General features: G+C 37.7%; 1 protein-coding gene across 2 annotated transcripts in view; it reads right to left on the bottom strand.

The window, feature by feature from the left end:
- MYOM1 (myomesin 1) overlaps nucleotides 1-14,536 on the bottom strand; it is a 130,404-nt gene that overhangs the window by 36,610 nt on the left and 79,258 nt on the right. The window contains exons 18-22 of one of the 2 annotated variants that reach the window (XM_079108287.1): nucleotides 13,742-14,032; nucleotides 11,192-11,388; nucleotides 7,403-7,529; nucleotides 6,180-6,364; nucleotides 3,302-3,416 (exon numbers count right to left, since the gene is read on the bottom strand). In XM_079108287.1, coding sequence (XP_078964413.1) covers nucleotides 3,302-3,416; nucleotides 6,180-6,364; nucleotides 7,403-7,529; nucleotides 11,192-11,388; nucleotides 13,742-14,032 — 915 coding nt within the window. The remainder of the gene's footprint in view (nucleotides 1-3,301; nucleotides 3,417-6,179; nucleotides 6,365-7,402; nucleotides 7,530-11,191; nucleotides 11,389-13,741; nucleotides 14,033-14,536) is intronic. The other variant, XM_079108286.1, reaches the window with a different exon arrangement.

The following is a 14,536-nucleotide window of genomic DNA, read 5'->3' as shown; positions in this document are numbered from 1 at the left end:
CTCCTGCCCACTGCACTTTTCTCTGGTAAGAATACCTGCAGCCTGTACTGCCAGCCTGCTGCCCTCCAGATCACCTGCCACGCAAAGCAGGTCTCTCTCTCTCTCTGTCTCTCTCTCTCTCTCTGTTCTCATACGATCTGTCTCACCTGGCCTCCACCTCCATCCATCCCCTGACCTGATGCAATCAATCACAGATACTGCTTTAAAAATATCGAATATCAGAAGAGAATGTCCTTTTAGGTACCAAAAAATCTACCCCAAATATTTTCCAACCTATTCTATTTATAGGCTTCTTTATCTAAAGGATTTCATGGGAAAGCATGACATACTTTATAACAGTGGCTGGGGGACATCTGCTTACATCATCTTTGACTTCAAAGGGAGTCCAGTGATCCTAACACCACCAGTGGATTAAGTTAACTTTTAAGTGGAATTCAGTTACACTTGAGGTATCTCGTTAGATGTATTTGTGGTTTGCTGTTACACAATAAGCTGTATTTTCTACCTGAAATTTTAATACTGGATACCAGAAAAAACTGTTCCTCTGAAACAGTGTTCCAAGTTCCACAATCCAAATCTTGAAATTGATAACATGCCCCTATATTCCATCCATTCTAACATAAAATAAATACATGAGAAAAAGTAATCTACCGGTATTTAATAAAATTGATAAATATAGTCAATTTTAGATTACATATATGCTTTCACAGGGACTCAGAAAACCTTGATACCTGATTTCTAGTCTATTTGGCTATGGAGACTATATTATCCCAGCTCTCTCATCATACAATGTTGTAAACTCTGATGTTGCCACAAGATTGTAAACCAGTATGCAGTAATGATGACATGTTACTCTACCCTCAAGGCCCACACAGCACCTGGCAACAGAAGGAACTTAGGAAATACATGTTGCAAGAAAGAATGTGCTTGTTGCTCATAAAATAAGCCCAGCATCACTGGAGTTTTGGTGCTCCTGCATGGGGAAGCATTTTGGCCCTGTGTGCGTCAGGATTTTTTCCTAGACTGTGAGCCAGTGGTTCCTGAATGGATCAATATGGTGCTGCTTAGTGTTACCCCTGGTTGGAGCTGCAGCTTGGAGTTATATTCTGGGAATGGAATGGCCACAAAAATGACTTTGGGGATTGTATTCCAGATGAGTGAAACAAAACTCTCACCCGGAAGGTCAGTAGCAGATCCTTTTCTGGTGTCAGAATTTCCCTAGTGATGACACTTGTTAATGTTATGCCTGGTCATCTGCCATTCTGAGGCGACTGATGAGAAAATAAGAAATCAATTTGTGCTTTCTTTAATCTGATTGGGAATCTACAGCTTACAGTGTGCTTTCGATTTACCCATGACTAGACTAGGAAGAGTTGACTCATCTAGTAAACTAAACGCTGTTATTATGAGGGCGGACACTGCCCCTGGGTCCTCACACATGTCCACTTGGCACCTTTAATATCCCCACAGGACAGGAGCTTATGTCCTTGTGTCTGTACATCTCCTTGAGCCCAGTGTAGCTGTCCCTAGCTTTCTTCTGCTTTCTCAATTTTGCAGTGGTTACTTACACACAGTGTGGCACTTTGTCCAGACACCTGCCACACTTTTGTAAAGAAAGTCACTTTTGTCAGACTCATATCTACAAACTAGTTTTAAGAGTAGCTGCAAACAGTTATGTAGAAGTGGGATGATACAGGCAGATGCTTCCTGAAAGGGTATACTTTGTTTACACTTTTTGGTAACAAGTAGTAAAAGTAGAGTTTCCTCTGTTTACTTTCTTTGCTCATGGGAAAAGTAAACATTACATTATGTATTATGTATCTGCTCCTTGTCTATTTCAGTTCTGAAAAAAAGGACAGATTAAATTGAAAGCACTTGAATTAGGATGAATATAAACAATAATAACTAGTTAGCATTTTTTAAAAACTATTCAGTTGTTGATGGACCTTTATTTATTTTTTTTATTTATATGTGGTGCTGAGAATCGAACCCAGTGCCTTACACATGGGAGGCAAGTACTGTGCCACTAAGTCACAACCCCAGTCCTGGTTAGCATTTTTTAAATCCTATTTTGCTTTTCAGTGCTTTCTTTTATGTAACTTTAATGAACTGAAATACATAACTTTAAAAATGATAAGACCGAATGATAAAAAGAAATAATTATTATTACGTAATGACCTGAAACTATAGGGGCAATAAGCATTATAAACTTTGTTCTCAACATAAAGGTAAGACTGTCTTCTCCTGTCCAATCACAGCATCTCCTGAGTCTGGCAAGTCAAGGGTTGTCTCAGCTCTGCAGATCATTCAGACAGGACCATTGTTAGTTTAACCCATGGGTCAGCAAACGATGGCCTGTGGGCTCAATCTGGCTTATTGCTTCTTATTGCATGATGCACAAGCTAAGAATGGTTTTTATCTTTTTAAACAGTTGAAAAAAATAAAAGGAAGAGTCATATTTCAAGGCATGGGAACATTATATAGAATTCAAATTTTATAATGCATAAAATGCATGATATTATATAATGCATAAACATCATGCACATAATAAATTTTATGGGAATACAGCCATGCTCATAAATTTATGTATTATTTATGGCTGCTTTCATGCCACAGCAGAGCTGAGTAGTTGTGATAGAGATCATATATCTATAAAGCAAAAAAAAATATTTACTATCTGGTCCTTCACAGAAAGTTTACTGACCCTTGGCTTAACTTAATAGCTGCAGTTCATTTAAGGATTGTGCCAGTTAATTGGGTCATTTCAGCTTGCCCTATAATTGGACGTATCTTATGGGACATAATGGCCAGGACATAATGGAAACAATTTCCCAGGGACTCTTGATTGGAAGAGTTAGTCCAAAAGGCATAATTTGATTCACAATTTCTGTTATTTATTTTATTTTATTTGCAGTGCTGGAGACTGAACCCAAGGCCTTGAACATGTGTGGCAAGTACTGTACCATTGAGCTACATCCCTGGCCTGAATTGCTCTGTTCTTAGGGGTGAACCAAAAAGCCCCTGGACACTTCAAACCCCATTCATCCCTGTTCCAAGGTGCCTATGAAGAAATAAATGGTCACACGCTAAGGTCATATATCTCAATTTCTTAGATAGCACACACTGATGATTTTGAAAATCAGGAAAAGAATAGAAAGTTAAGATAGATGTTAGTACCCTACACAGAGAAGATGGATCTTTTTCCTTCTTTGCAGTAATGGAGATTGAACCCAGGGTCTCATGCAACTACTGAGTTACATCCCCACACAAGATAATTCTTAAGGAAAAAGTAAATGCCCACCTGGACGGGTTTCTGCCACAACAGGGCCAGCGAGGTCAGATGGCTTGCCAACACCAGCCTGGTTGATGGCTCGGACGCGGAACACATAGCTGACACCCTCCTTGAGGCCCTGTACCTGGAAAAAGCAGATGTAAAAGCAATGGGTGTTTTTGTTCTTTAATATATTTTAGTTGTAGATGGAAACAATACCTTTATTTTATTTATTTATTTTTATGTGGTGCTGAGGCTCAAACTCAGTGCCTCACACATGCTAGGTAAGCACTCTACCACTGAGCTATAACTCCAGTCCAGCAAAATGGGTGTTTTGTATTATTTAAACAGGTGTGTTCTCCCTCTATAATAACCATTTAGTCAACATAGTGCCAAAGGCACAGGACGCGTGTTCTAGAGTTGATTCGGCTTGTGACTAATTGAGTCAAGGCCACTGCCTTGACTCTGGACTATCTTCTGCCTGGACCAGCTGTCAATAGTTGGGACTTTCCCCTCCAACTCTGATGATCTACCTTCTTAAGATAATTTAATGACTTCCAACATCAGAAACTAATATATGTATTCTCTAAACAAGTTAGCCATCTCATTATTTGATCAAAAAGGCAAAATACAGACTGGTCATAATAGCATATATGCTGCCCCTGCTCTTTTGAAATATTCCAAGAATAATTTAGATGAAATTCTTGGCAAGAGAGGAGAATTAAAAGCATGGATCACACAGACTTTCTATTTGCTTAAAAGCATATGCAGGCACTAGAACAAAAAAACAAAAACGAAAACAAAAATCATCCCTATAAATCAAATATAGGTATTTCTTACTAAACAGACATTAACATAATTGTGAATTTAAGTAATTTGTGAATAATCACAGTGTATTAAAATTTTAAATCCTCAAGCTTTCAATCATCAAAAAGATTTTTTCTGAGAACCTGCTTCATATTTTTTTGTGACTTTCTTTGGGTTTTGTGCTGCATTTATAATTTCTGTCTTTGAGTTCTGCAGTGCATTTGTAATTTCTTTCTTTCTTTGGATTCTGAACTGCATTTACAATTTATTTTTGTATGAAAGTCTACCATATTTTTTGTGCAATTTTCTTGGGGTTTGCACTATAATAGTAATGGTACTATTCCAGTACTAATAATATTGTTAATATTTTATAAAAATTATCTTTTTATTTTAAAAACACATGACATTTAAAAGTGATATTGTATTTTAAGAAGGAATTTATTACACACATAAGGCATAATTTCCTTCTAATCCTGTGATAGAGATCAATATCCCAAACAGAATTTAAATCAAACAGTGCTGGAATACATTTATTCAATTAAATAAATGATTTGTGGCTGTGTGTTTAAATGAGTCATGCATTAAATTGTTCGGTTTTTAATCTATTTGATTTCACTGGGCTGATGACAACAGAATGTCACTATTTATGTAGTGATAGCTTTCCCTGGAATGAATGGATTTTTGAAATGAATTTCCATCTGTAAATGAACTTGAACTTAGGCACAGGCTAAATGCACAGCATTAGATATATTTAAAATCCTATGTTTAAAATAATACCAGTAAGCTGCAAATTTCCAGAAAAGAACGGAAACACTTCCTCGTTATGGTAAAATAGGTCAATTGCCAGATGTCTGACACATCTGCACCTGCTGTGTAGGTGGTGCGTGGCTGAGGCAGGTTTCTGCAACACATGCAGGAAGGAGGTCCCTGTTCTAGTGTCTGGTGTGACAGCAACATGCCTCCACCTTTCCAGCACTCCAGGGATGAGAACCACTTGCCCCAACAGTACCACAGATACATAATCTACGTGACCCATGTACATCTGCTCTCCTTTCCTTGAATTTTTCCCTTCTCTGTAATTTCCAAAGGAACCACATTCCCTTTCCTTTTCCGTCCAATGTCCGCCACCCTCTCCCATTACTCCCTTCTCACCACCTCATCTCACCAGGCAGTAATTACCGAAGAGAAAGGAAAACTATGTCTGGTTAAATTCTTTTGGTGTGAATGCAGTATACAAATTTCTGAATGACTGTGGTGAAGTCACACTTTGTTGTAAGCAGTAAGCAATGGGATCATATTCCCCAATAGTTTCTGAGGCCCTACTGAGGATCTGGGGGTCTTCAAGTGCTCTGCCAACAACAGAAGCAAACATTCTTTTGAGATTTACTTCTGGCACCAGTGAGTGAGTCCGTGGCTATAGCACAACAGTCTTTGGCAGACAGAGTTTGGGACTGGTTTGGTTAGGATACTCTAGGGGAATCCAGAGGGCAATGACTCCAGTTAGGGTAAGGCTAAGGTCAAGAGCTGAGTGAAACCTTGCTGCTCATCTCCAAGAGCTCAGGAGAGCACAAGCATGAGGCAGCAGGTGGTGAGTCAGGGTGTGACTCAAAAGAACCCAGTCACCATGTTCTGGTGTGAACGCTGTAAAACAGCTTCCTAAAGAGTGAAAAGCTACCCTCAAAAAGAAAAAAAAAAAAAAAAAAAAAAAAAAAAAAAAAAGAAAGAAAGAAAAAAAAGTTTGAGGTAGGAATAAAAAAGTCTCCTTCACCCTTCACCTTTCTAGGATGGTATTATGCAGTGATGTTTTCAGACTGTGAGGGGGGTATGTGGAAGGACAGAGGGAAAGGAGGGGGAAGAAGGAGCTTATGGATATTTTTCAAAACCAGGCTGAGGAATTCAGCTTAAATATCACCAAACTGTTTCAAGCATCATAAAATTCCCCAATCCTAACTACTAAGGTCAAAAGGGACCTTACCAGGAGCCCAATATTTGAAATAAACCAAAGCAGAGAGGTACCCCCCAATTTTAAAGTTAATAGTAGTAGAACATTTTTCCTTTTTAGAGGATAAATGCATGCTCTAAATCTCTGAGCACCCTCTACCTTCAGGTATTTGTTTTTAATGGCTGCCTCATTGAGTCCTCGCCACTGGTCATCTTTGGCCTTGGTCTCCTTAATGTCCACAAAGTAACCCGTGACCGGGGTCCGTCCAGAGTGGAGAGGAGGCTTCCACTGCAGAACCAACGAGTTTTTCCTGACTTCACTATACTTAAGATTGTGTGGTGGTCCTGAGAAAGAGAGAGAAGGCAATGAACAGAAATCATAAGGCAGATAAGAGAACTAAAATATGCAAACATTTGTAACTACATTTAAGGTCTTAAAGCTGAATCTGATGGTGGTGTTTCAATTTTTTAAATCTATCATTCCCATGAAAATATATATTCAGTGGTCATTTCATATCAAATTTCCATAACTGTTCACATCAATTAAATTCTTTCATGGAGGGCAGGTGGGTAAAGACACGTCAACGTGCCAATAGGAGCCTGAATTAAACTTCCCTTCATGCTGTCCTTGAACCTGTTAATCATTTTTATCAGAACATGTTAGTTTAGTTACAGATTCAGTTTTAGGTTATTTTTGAGTGAGAGTCTAGAAACTTCCCTCAATCTCAAATAGTTTGAAAGAAGCACATTTTTTTCCTTCATGGTACTGGTGATTGAACCCAGGAGCACTCTACAACAGACCTACATTCCCAGCCCCTTTTACTTTTGAGATGGAGTCTCACTAGTTGCTGAGGCTGGCCTTGAATTGTGATCCTCCTGCCTTAGCTTCCCAAGTATGTGCCACCATGCCCAGCTGAAAGCAGCTCTATCTGATGGCATTTAAATATAGACAGTAATTGTCCTTTCAAAGGAAAAAGGAATAACCACCATTGGGGGGCGATCCCAGAAATGGGTGAAAATAAATGGCAGATTATGGTTTATAAAAATAAGTTGCACCAACACAAAATACAATCAATCCCACGGGCCCAGAATCTCTTGCTAAATACTGTTTCATTCATTCCATTCATTGTTAGGACAACTAAGAGAAAGTTCAGAAGCCAAGTAACTTGATAACTTTCTGAAGGGAGAACCCAGTGCACATGCTCTTTGCATTTTGTGGGGAGTCCAAACTACTATGTGATTGCCAGTATCTTTGTATGATCACCAGCTGCTACTCAGGTGGTATACTTATTTCTTTTCTTTTTTAAAAATAGCAATTGATTTCTAATCATCCAATCAAAATCACCTGAAAAGCAACTATAAGGCATGGTGTCCTCCGTTTACCTGGAACAGCGATGGTCCACTCTTCACACTTAAAGCATTCACTAACAGCTGAGGGTGCTCCCAGCCCCGCGATATTCATGGCTGCCACTTGGAACTGATATACCATGTTTTCCTTCAAGTTGCTAATCTGCAACAACAACAGCACAGTTAATGAATATTTCAGGATTGTGTTTTCTAGAGGTTTAACATTTTATTTATTTACCTCCTGTGTCAGAACACCCCATGGTGACCTTGTTCTATTCTAGTTGTTCAATGTTTTTAATTATTTACCTCCTGTCCTGTGTGGGACACACCCCAGGGTGGCCCTTCGTGAGTCACCACCTTTTTGTAATCGCCTCCCTGGAGTGTAGGATGAACCCATGACCTGCTCGTAGCTCATAGAATGCAGCAAAGGTATGAGAGTAGCAATCCTTGTGATTGAGTCATGTCATATTACAAAGAAGAAGGGATATTACAGAAAGAATTGAGGTTCTTAATCAATTGATTTTGTGTTAATCAAAAGAGGAATTACCCTGGATGACCCGATTTAATCATTTAAGAACTTTGAAAATGGGGCTTGGGTCCTTCCTGAAGCAAAGCTTGTCTTGGTGATCTATAAGAAGAAAATGTCTTGTGAACAGCCTAGTGACTTGCATTTGGAGAAGGGGAGCCTGGTGGAGTCCAAGTCTTTAGCCCTACAGCTTCAAGGAACTGAATTCTGCCAAAGGTCTGAAGAAACATGGAAGAAGAACGCAGGCCAGCAGGCCCAGATTGCAGCCTTGTGAAAACCCTGTTGGAAGACCCAGCTAAGCCATTCCAAAGTCCTGACTCATGGACACTGTGACATTAAAAAAAAAAAAAAAGTTGTTTTAAGCCACAACATTTGTGGTAATTTGTTATGTGTCAATGGAAAACTAGTGCATGTATAAATGAAAAACGAGTTCTAAGTTAGGAATTACAATATTGAAGGTCTTCTAATATGTCTGCTCTTTACTGTGTGACCTAATATTTTCCATTTCCCTTTGGATGGAATTGAGTTGCTGCAAGGGTAAATGTATATGACAAAATAATGAATGTGAAAACATTTGCAGAATAGAAATGATGGAATATATTGATGTGAAAAAAGTTTGTAGAAGTACACCATAGAATATGTAAAATGTGATCTGCAAAAAATGGAAAAATGCAGCAAGAAAAAAAAAAAGAGTGTGTTTAACAGAAAAATCAAACGCAAAGGAAGATAATTTGTAAACTGAAAGAAAGCCAGCAGAAATTATACAGACCACATGACAGAAAGATACAAAGATGGGAAAGCGAGAAGAGTGATTAATAGACATGGAAGATAGAGCAAGAATATCAGACATATGTTTAACTAAAGTTTTGAGAGAAGAGAGGAAAATGGGGTAGCAACAATATTTAGGAGATAAAGAATTTTCTAAAGACGTGTTTCTGAAAAATTCAATCCACAGATTGAAAAATCCTCCCCCCAAATTCCTAGGCAGATACATTTTTAAAAACTTACAGCCAGACAGATAATGTTTCAAGTGTAGTACACAAAAAATAAAGCAAAAATATTAAAAGCTTTCTAAAAAATACAAGTTATCCTCAAATGAGCAAATGAACTGAGTTGACATGTCAGTGGCAACAATTAGCCAGGAGATAATGAAATTATCTCTTAAAGCATCAAAAGAAAATAGCTACCATTATGGAAATTTTACCTAGAAGAAATAATTTTGGAGAAATAATTTTGAGAAAATATACTTTCAAACAAACAGAAATGAAGAGTTTCCATTGTATAAATATGTCAAAATTGTCTCTACTGTCATGTATAACAAATAAAAATATTTTAACAGCTAAAAAAATGAAGAATTTGGTTTCAGAATAATCTCACTAAAGGAAATACTAAAATATTTATTGGAGGCAAAAGTAAATAATCTTAGATGGAGGGCTGGGGTCGTGGCTCAGTGGTAGAGCACTTGCCTAGCATGCATGAGGCACTGGGTTTGATTCTCAGCACCACATATATATAAATAAATAAAATAAAGGTCCATCAACAACTAAAAAGATATTTAAAAAACAATCTCAGGTGGAATGTCAAAGATTAAAGATTCAAAGCAAATAAGATGGTTAAAAATGTAGGCAAATTTAAACAAATATTATATCTCTAAAACAATAATTACAATACTACTTGGATTTTAAAAAGAACACAAGACATACACATGCAATAGCATATACCGTGGGAAGAGGTAAATGTGTTAAAGTATTCTAAGGTCTCCATGCTTTTGAGACAAGAGTAATAAAACATATAACATGAAGAACAAATAGAAAGTACAAAATAAAAGATCATATTTTGCTTTTTGCAGGGCTGAGAATCAAACTCAGGACCTTGAGCATGTATTCTACCACCACACTACATCTGCACACCCAGGATTTTAAGAAAATCTGTAGTAACTTTAAATATTTCTAAATCACAAAGACTGTCATGCAGAGAAAAAAATCTAACTGTATGCTATTTATGAGAGACTCATAAAAAATATAAAAGTTACAGAAATATTGAAAGTTAAAGTATGAAGTTACATGTCATGCAAACTTCAACCAAAAGAAAACCAGTGCATTTACAACAATAACAGAAAATACAGACTTTGAGACAAAAATGTATTCTTAGCTACAGTCACTTTGTGTGCATTTAACAATGTCACTTCAAAATATGTAAAATGACATTTAAAGTGAGTAATTTTTTTGAGTTATATCTCAACTAAGTGAGATTATCTGCAATTTTCCCTGCCTATACTGTCCTTGTCAGATATTAGTATCAAATTAATTCTAGTCTCAGGATAATCTCATTCAGAACATGGAAGCAAAAACCTGAATAATATTGACAATAAAATCTGGGAATATATAAAAAGAGTATATGTCATGTCCAAATAGGGCATATACCAGAAATGCAAGGTTGTTTTGTTTTGTTTCCAGTACTGAGGTTGAACCCAGGGACACTTTACATTCTCAGACCTTATAATTTTTTATTTTGAGACAGGGTCTTGCTCAGCTGTCTGAGCTGGCCTCAAATTGGTGACCCTCCTCCTCACCTCTGGAGTAGCTAGGATTAGATAATTACTAGAATATACCACATTAAAATGAAAGGGAAAATATGATGACTTAATAGACTCAGAAAAAAAAATTGAAAAAATAATTTAAATTCATTCTTGGCAAATTGGTAATAGAAGGAAACTTCCTTTAATGGGTAATACTGTCTGCAAAACATGTTTAGCAAACAGAATAAGTAATGGTGAAATGCTTGAAAACTTTTAAAATAAGAATCAAATCTAGAATGGCCAATATCGCCACTTCTATTTAACATGGTGCTAGAGGCTCTAGGCATAAAGTAAGGTAAGAAAATGAAGTAAAAGAAATAAAATTTGGGAATGAGATAAACCATCATTATTTGCAGATAAAATGACGATATATAGAGAGAATTCAAAAGAATTTATAGGTGGTTTATTAAATTTATAAACTAGTGATATACTGCTTATAGATATTTTGTAAATTTTGGAAGAAATGTTAGTTTTCACAGTTAGTGTGCATTTAATAGTAAATATTCTGAGAAATTATGCTTATGTGTAAGAATCAGGAAATATAAATTCTGCCTGGTTAGCCAAACTATTTGTTTGGACTGAGGTATATTTTTCATAAAAGTCATGCCCATGCAGACAAGGGACAGTGAAGACATGACACAAATCCTTTATAAGGTGCCGCGTGCACGCAAGCACATCCTCATTCATAGGGCCTGCCACCCTATGATGGTCACAAGCTTACCTTGTATGCCTCATCACTGACAGCCTTGATGTTGGCTTCTCTCCATTTTCCTGGTACCCCACCAATCACCTCACGATAGTTCACATAATAGCCAGTAATTTCTGCCCCTCCAGTCTTATCTGGTTGCTTCCATCCAAGAACCATTGAGTCACGAAAACTTTCAAGACAAGTGATGTCATAAGGTGGAGATGGTGCCGCTGTTGTGATATGAGTAGCCCATGAGTAAGAGAGAAATGCCTGCGTGATTACTACATACTAAAATTATTTGATGGGTGCCTGTATGAAGGCGCGAGACCTTGCAGTATCAAATGAAAGTGTTCGATGGATCAGTAACTTGGTATCCAACTTAGCGTATGAGAAGAAAATGGACACACAGTAAGAGCTGCTCTGCAATTATTATTCCAAACATTTAAAAATGGTACAATATCCTGAAAAATGATTTTTTTACCATAAGAAGAAATATTTTCTCAAGGTATATATTGTTGCTTCTTTATGTGGTTTGCTTTTATTTGCTCCCTGAGGAAAATGGAATGTATATATCAATTTCTGTCTCAAATGGCTTATTTAGAATTTCCACATATTTCCAAATGGCTAGCACTTCACCATTCAGGCTCACTTACCCTGGTGAGACCTTATAATTAGATAGGTTCTGTCTGCACTCAGGAAAAAAATTTTTATTCTGGAGCTCAGACAGATGCCAGCTTTTAAAAAATATTTTTTAAAAAGGCACAATCTGCATGTGACTTTCTCTTGGCATATAGTAATTTTTTGTCACTTTTTTTTTTTAATTTTTAATTTGTTTTTGCTGGGGATGGAACTCAGGGCCTCACATATGCTAGGCATGTGAATGCTCCCCTCTGAGCTACACCCCTAGCTCTTGTCACATCATTTTTAACTTGATATTGGAATGTCATTCATGCAGCACAAAATACCATACAGCTGTCCCTGTGTTTCTTAGTGCCTAGCTAGAAAAATATTTGGAGGACATTTCAAAAGTCATTCTGCATTTATATGGCTATGCTGATCAACATTTCACTCTCTACTGAGCTTATTAGTTTTCTGTGAAGAAAGAGGGTGAGGTGATAGAAAGAAATCCATCTAGCTATGCAATAGCATCGCAAATAATTCCATGAATATTTATTTGGATTTTAGGAGATAAACAATCTGGTTCTTATTCAAAAAGAGTAAGATCCTCAGAAAAATTAAGATTTTTAAAATAAAATACATTCGTTTCCCCCTACCCCACTTGCCAACTGCCTTCATAAAAAGCTTTCTCTCCCTTTCTATTTCAGAGCACTTGTGAAAATTCCAAGTGAAAATTCCATTGTTTTCTGGAATTAAAAGGATAAATAAATGTTAAAAAATAGAGGAGGTTATGTAAGTTTGGGTAGGGTAGAGTGAGAAGACAGACAAGAGGCATTTAAAAACTTATCAGCATATACTCAGCATTTCAGGGGCTGGGGAGATAGCTCAGTCGGTAGAGTGCTTGCCTTGCAAGCATGAGGCCCTGGGTTTGATCCCCAGTACTGGAAAAAAAAAAAAAAAAATGTACTCAGCATTTCACTTTTGTTTAATAAGAAAAACATTGTCTCTTAGAATATGTAAAGAATTGGTATCAGATATCCTAATCAGGTCATCGTCAGCTTACTGACATCTGAGAGTGTGGGCCATATATCACAGACTATAGTGCTACGTATAATACCCTGTTAAACTTTTCATGACAACTCAAAGAGATGATCTGAATTAAATGTGAATAGTCGGGCTGGGGTTGTGGCTCAGTGGTATAGCACATTCCTAGCATGTGTGAGGCAACCCATAAAGATACATAGAATAAAGGTCCATCAACAACTAAAACAAATATTTAAAAAGCAATGTGACTAGTCAGTTGTAAACCTATGATGAGCAACAGGCTGGGTGCAGTGGCGCACGCCTGTAATCCCAGCAGCTAGGGAAGCTGAGACAGGAGGATCATGAGTTCAAAGCCAGCCTTAGCAAAAAGCAAGGCGCTAAGTAACTCAGTGAGACCCAGTCTCAAAATAAAATACAAAATAGGGCTGGGGATGTGGCTCAGTGGTTGAGCGCCCCTAGTACCTCCACCCCACAAAAAAAAAAGAGCAAGAGAAGTTAATAATTATAATCCTGGTCACTTCTTGATAAAATCTTTTTCCTCTCCATGTACTGAACATGTGCACTCAAGGATCTCACATGGGCTCTGATTATCAAGTCCTTCCTGCCCTTAGGTCTAACTCTCTTAGCAAAATGAAGCCAGAGGTATGTCTACCTGGCAAGCCAACAAAAGGCTCTAGAACCAAATTCCTCTAAACATTTTATCATTGTTAAATCCAAGGAATAATGCATAAAAGTCCAACCTCTTTATGATTACTTTTATAACTCCTTAGACGAAAGTATTTCTAATGACTAGCTGAAAACATAACATTCAGAATCGACACCGATGGAAGGGCACACAGATGATGAAGGATGTGATCCAGACAATGAGAGGTGAGGACACTGATGGAGACAGATGGAACAGCTGGACTTTTCAATTCTCACCTACGAGGTCCTTCTTCTTTTTCTGGGGGTCAGACTTACTTTGCCCCTTGGGAGCTGCCTTCTGTGGTGATGGGGGCAGCTCTTCCTGAACTGTTTCACTTACTTTACTCACTTCTGTTTGGCCCAGGCTGTGAGGGCTACTGGGTGGTGAAGGTTTGTTAGGTTTGCTACTGGGCAAAGCATCTTTCAGAAAGGTTGGTGGGGAGGCTCCATGCACAGCCCCCCTGGAGTCTGTTAGTCCACCAGGCGCATCACTCAGTTCAGGCCACACATCTGGAGACACTCCTCCCCCTACAATCGCCAGATAACAACAGAAACGCCGTGAGCTTGGACACAGTCCACGTTGCTGGTAGGTAACAGAACAAACACAAGAAACATTAGGACTGCAAGCAGAGCAAGAACCGTCATGGTCTGACAGAAATCACTTGGATTTACAAGAAATAGGGAAAGCACACATTTCCCATAATGTACACCAGGGAACATTTCAATTTCTCCATATTCTGGAAAAAGAAGAAATGAGAACAAAAAACCACAGACACAGAACAGGAACCAGTTCTATTTGCAGAACCCAAAGGGTTTTTAGTTTATACAGAGAAAACAAATCATCGACATTTCTTGAGATAGATAAGCTCTCTTATTCAATAGAATAGGAAAAAAATGTCATAAAGTGTGCAAGAGACATAATATTAAAGATCCTGATTTTGTAACAGAATTATATCCATTACTACAACAGTAATGATCTGTACCTCCCAACTTCAAAGAAACATGCCTGCTATTATCTATAAGAAATACTAG

Source organism: Sciurus vulgaris (assembly GCF_902686455.1).
Source record: "Sciurus vulgaris genome assembly, chromosome: 13".
Classification (NCBI taxonomy): Eukaryota; Metazoa; Chordata; class Mammalia; order Rodentia; family Sciuridae; genus Sciurus; species Sciurus vulgaris.
The sequence above is the reverse complement of the archived record's forward strand: the minus strand, read 5'-3'. Positions and strand labels throughout refer to the sequence as shown.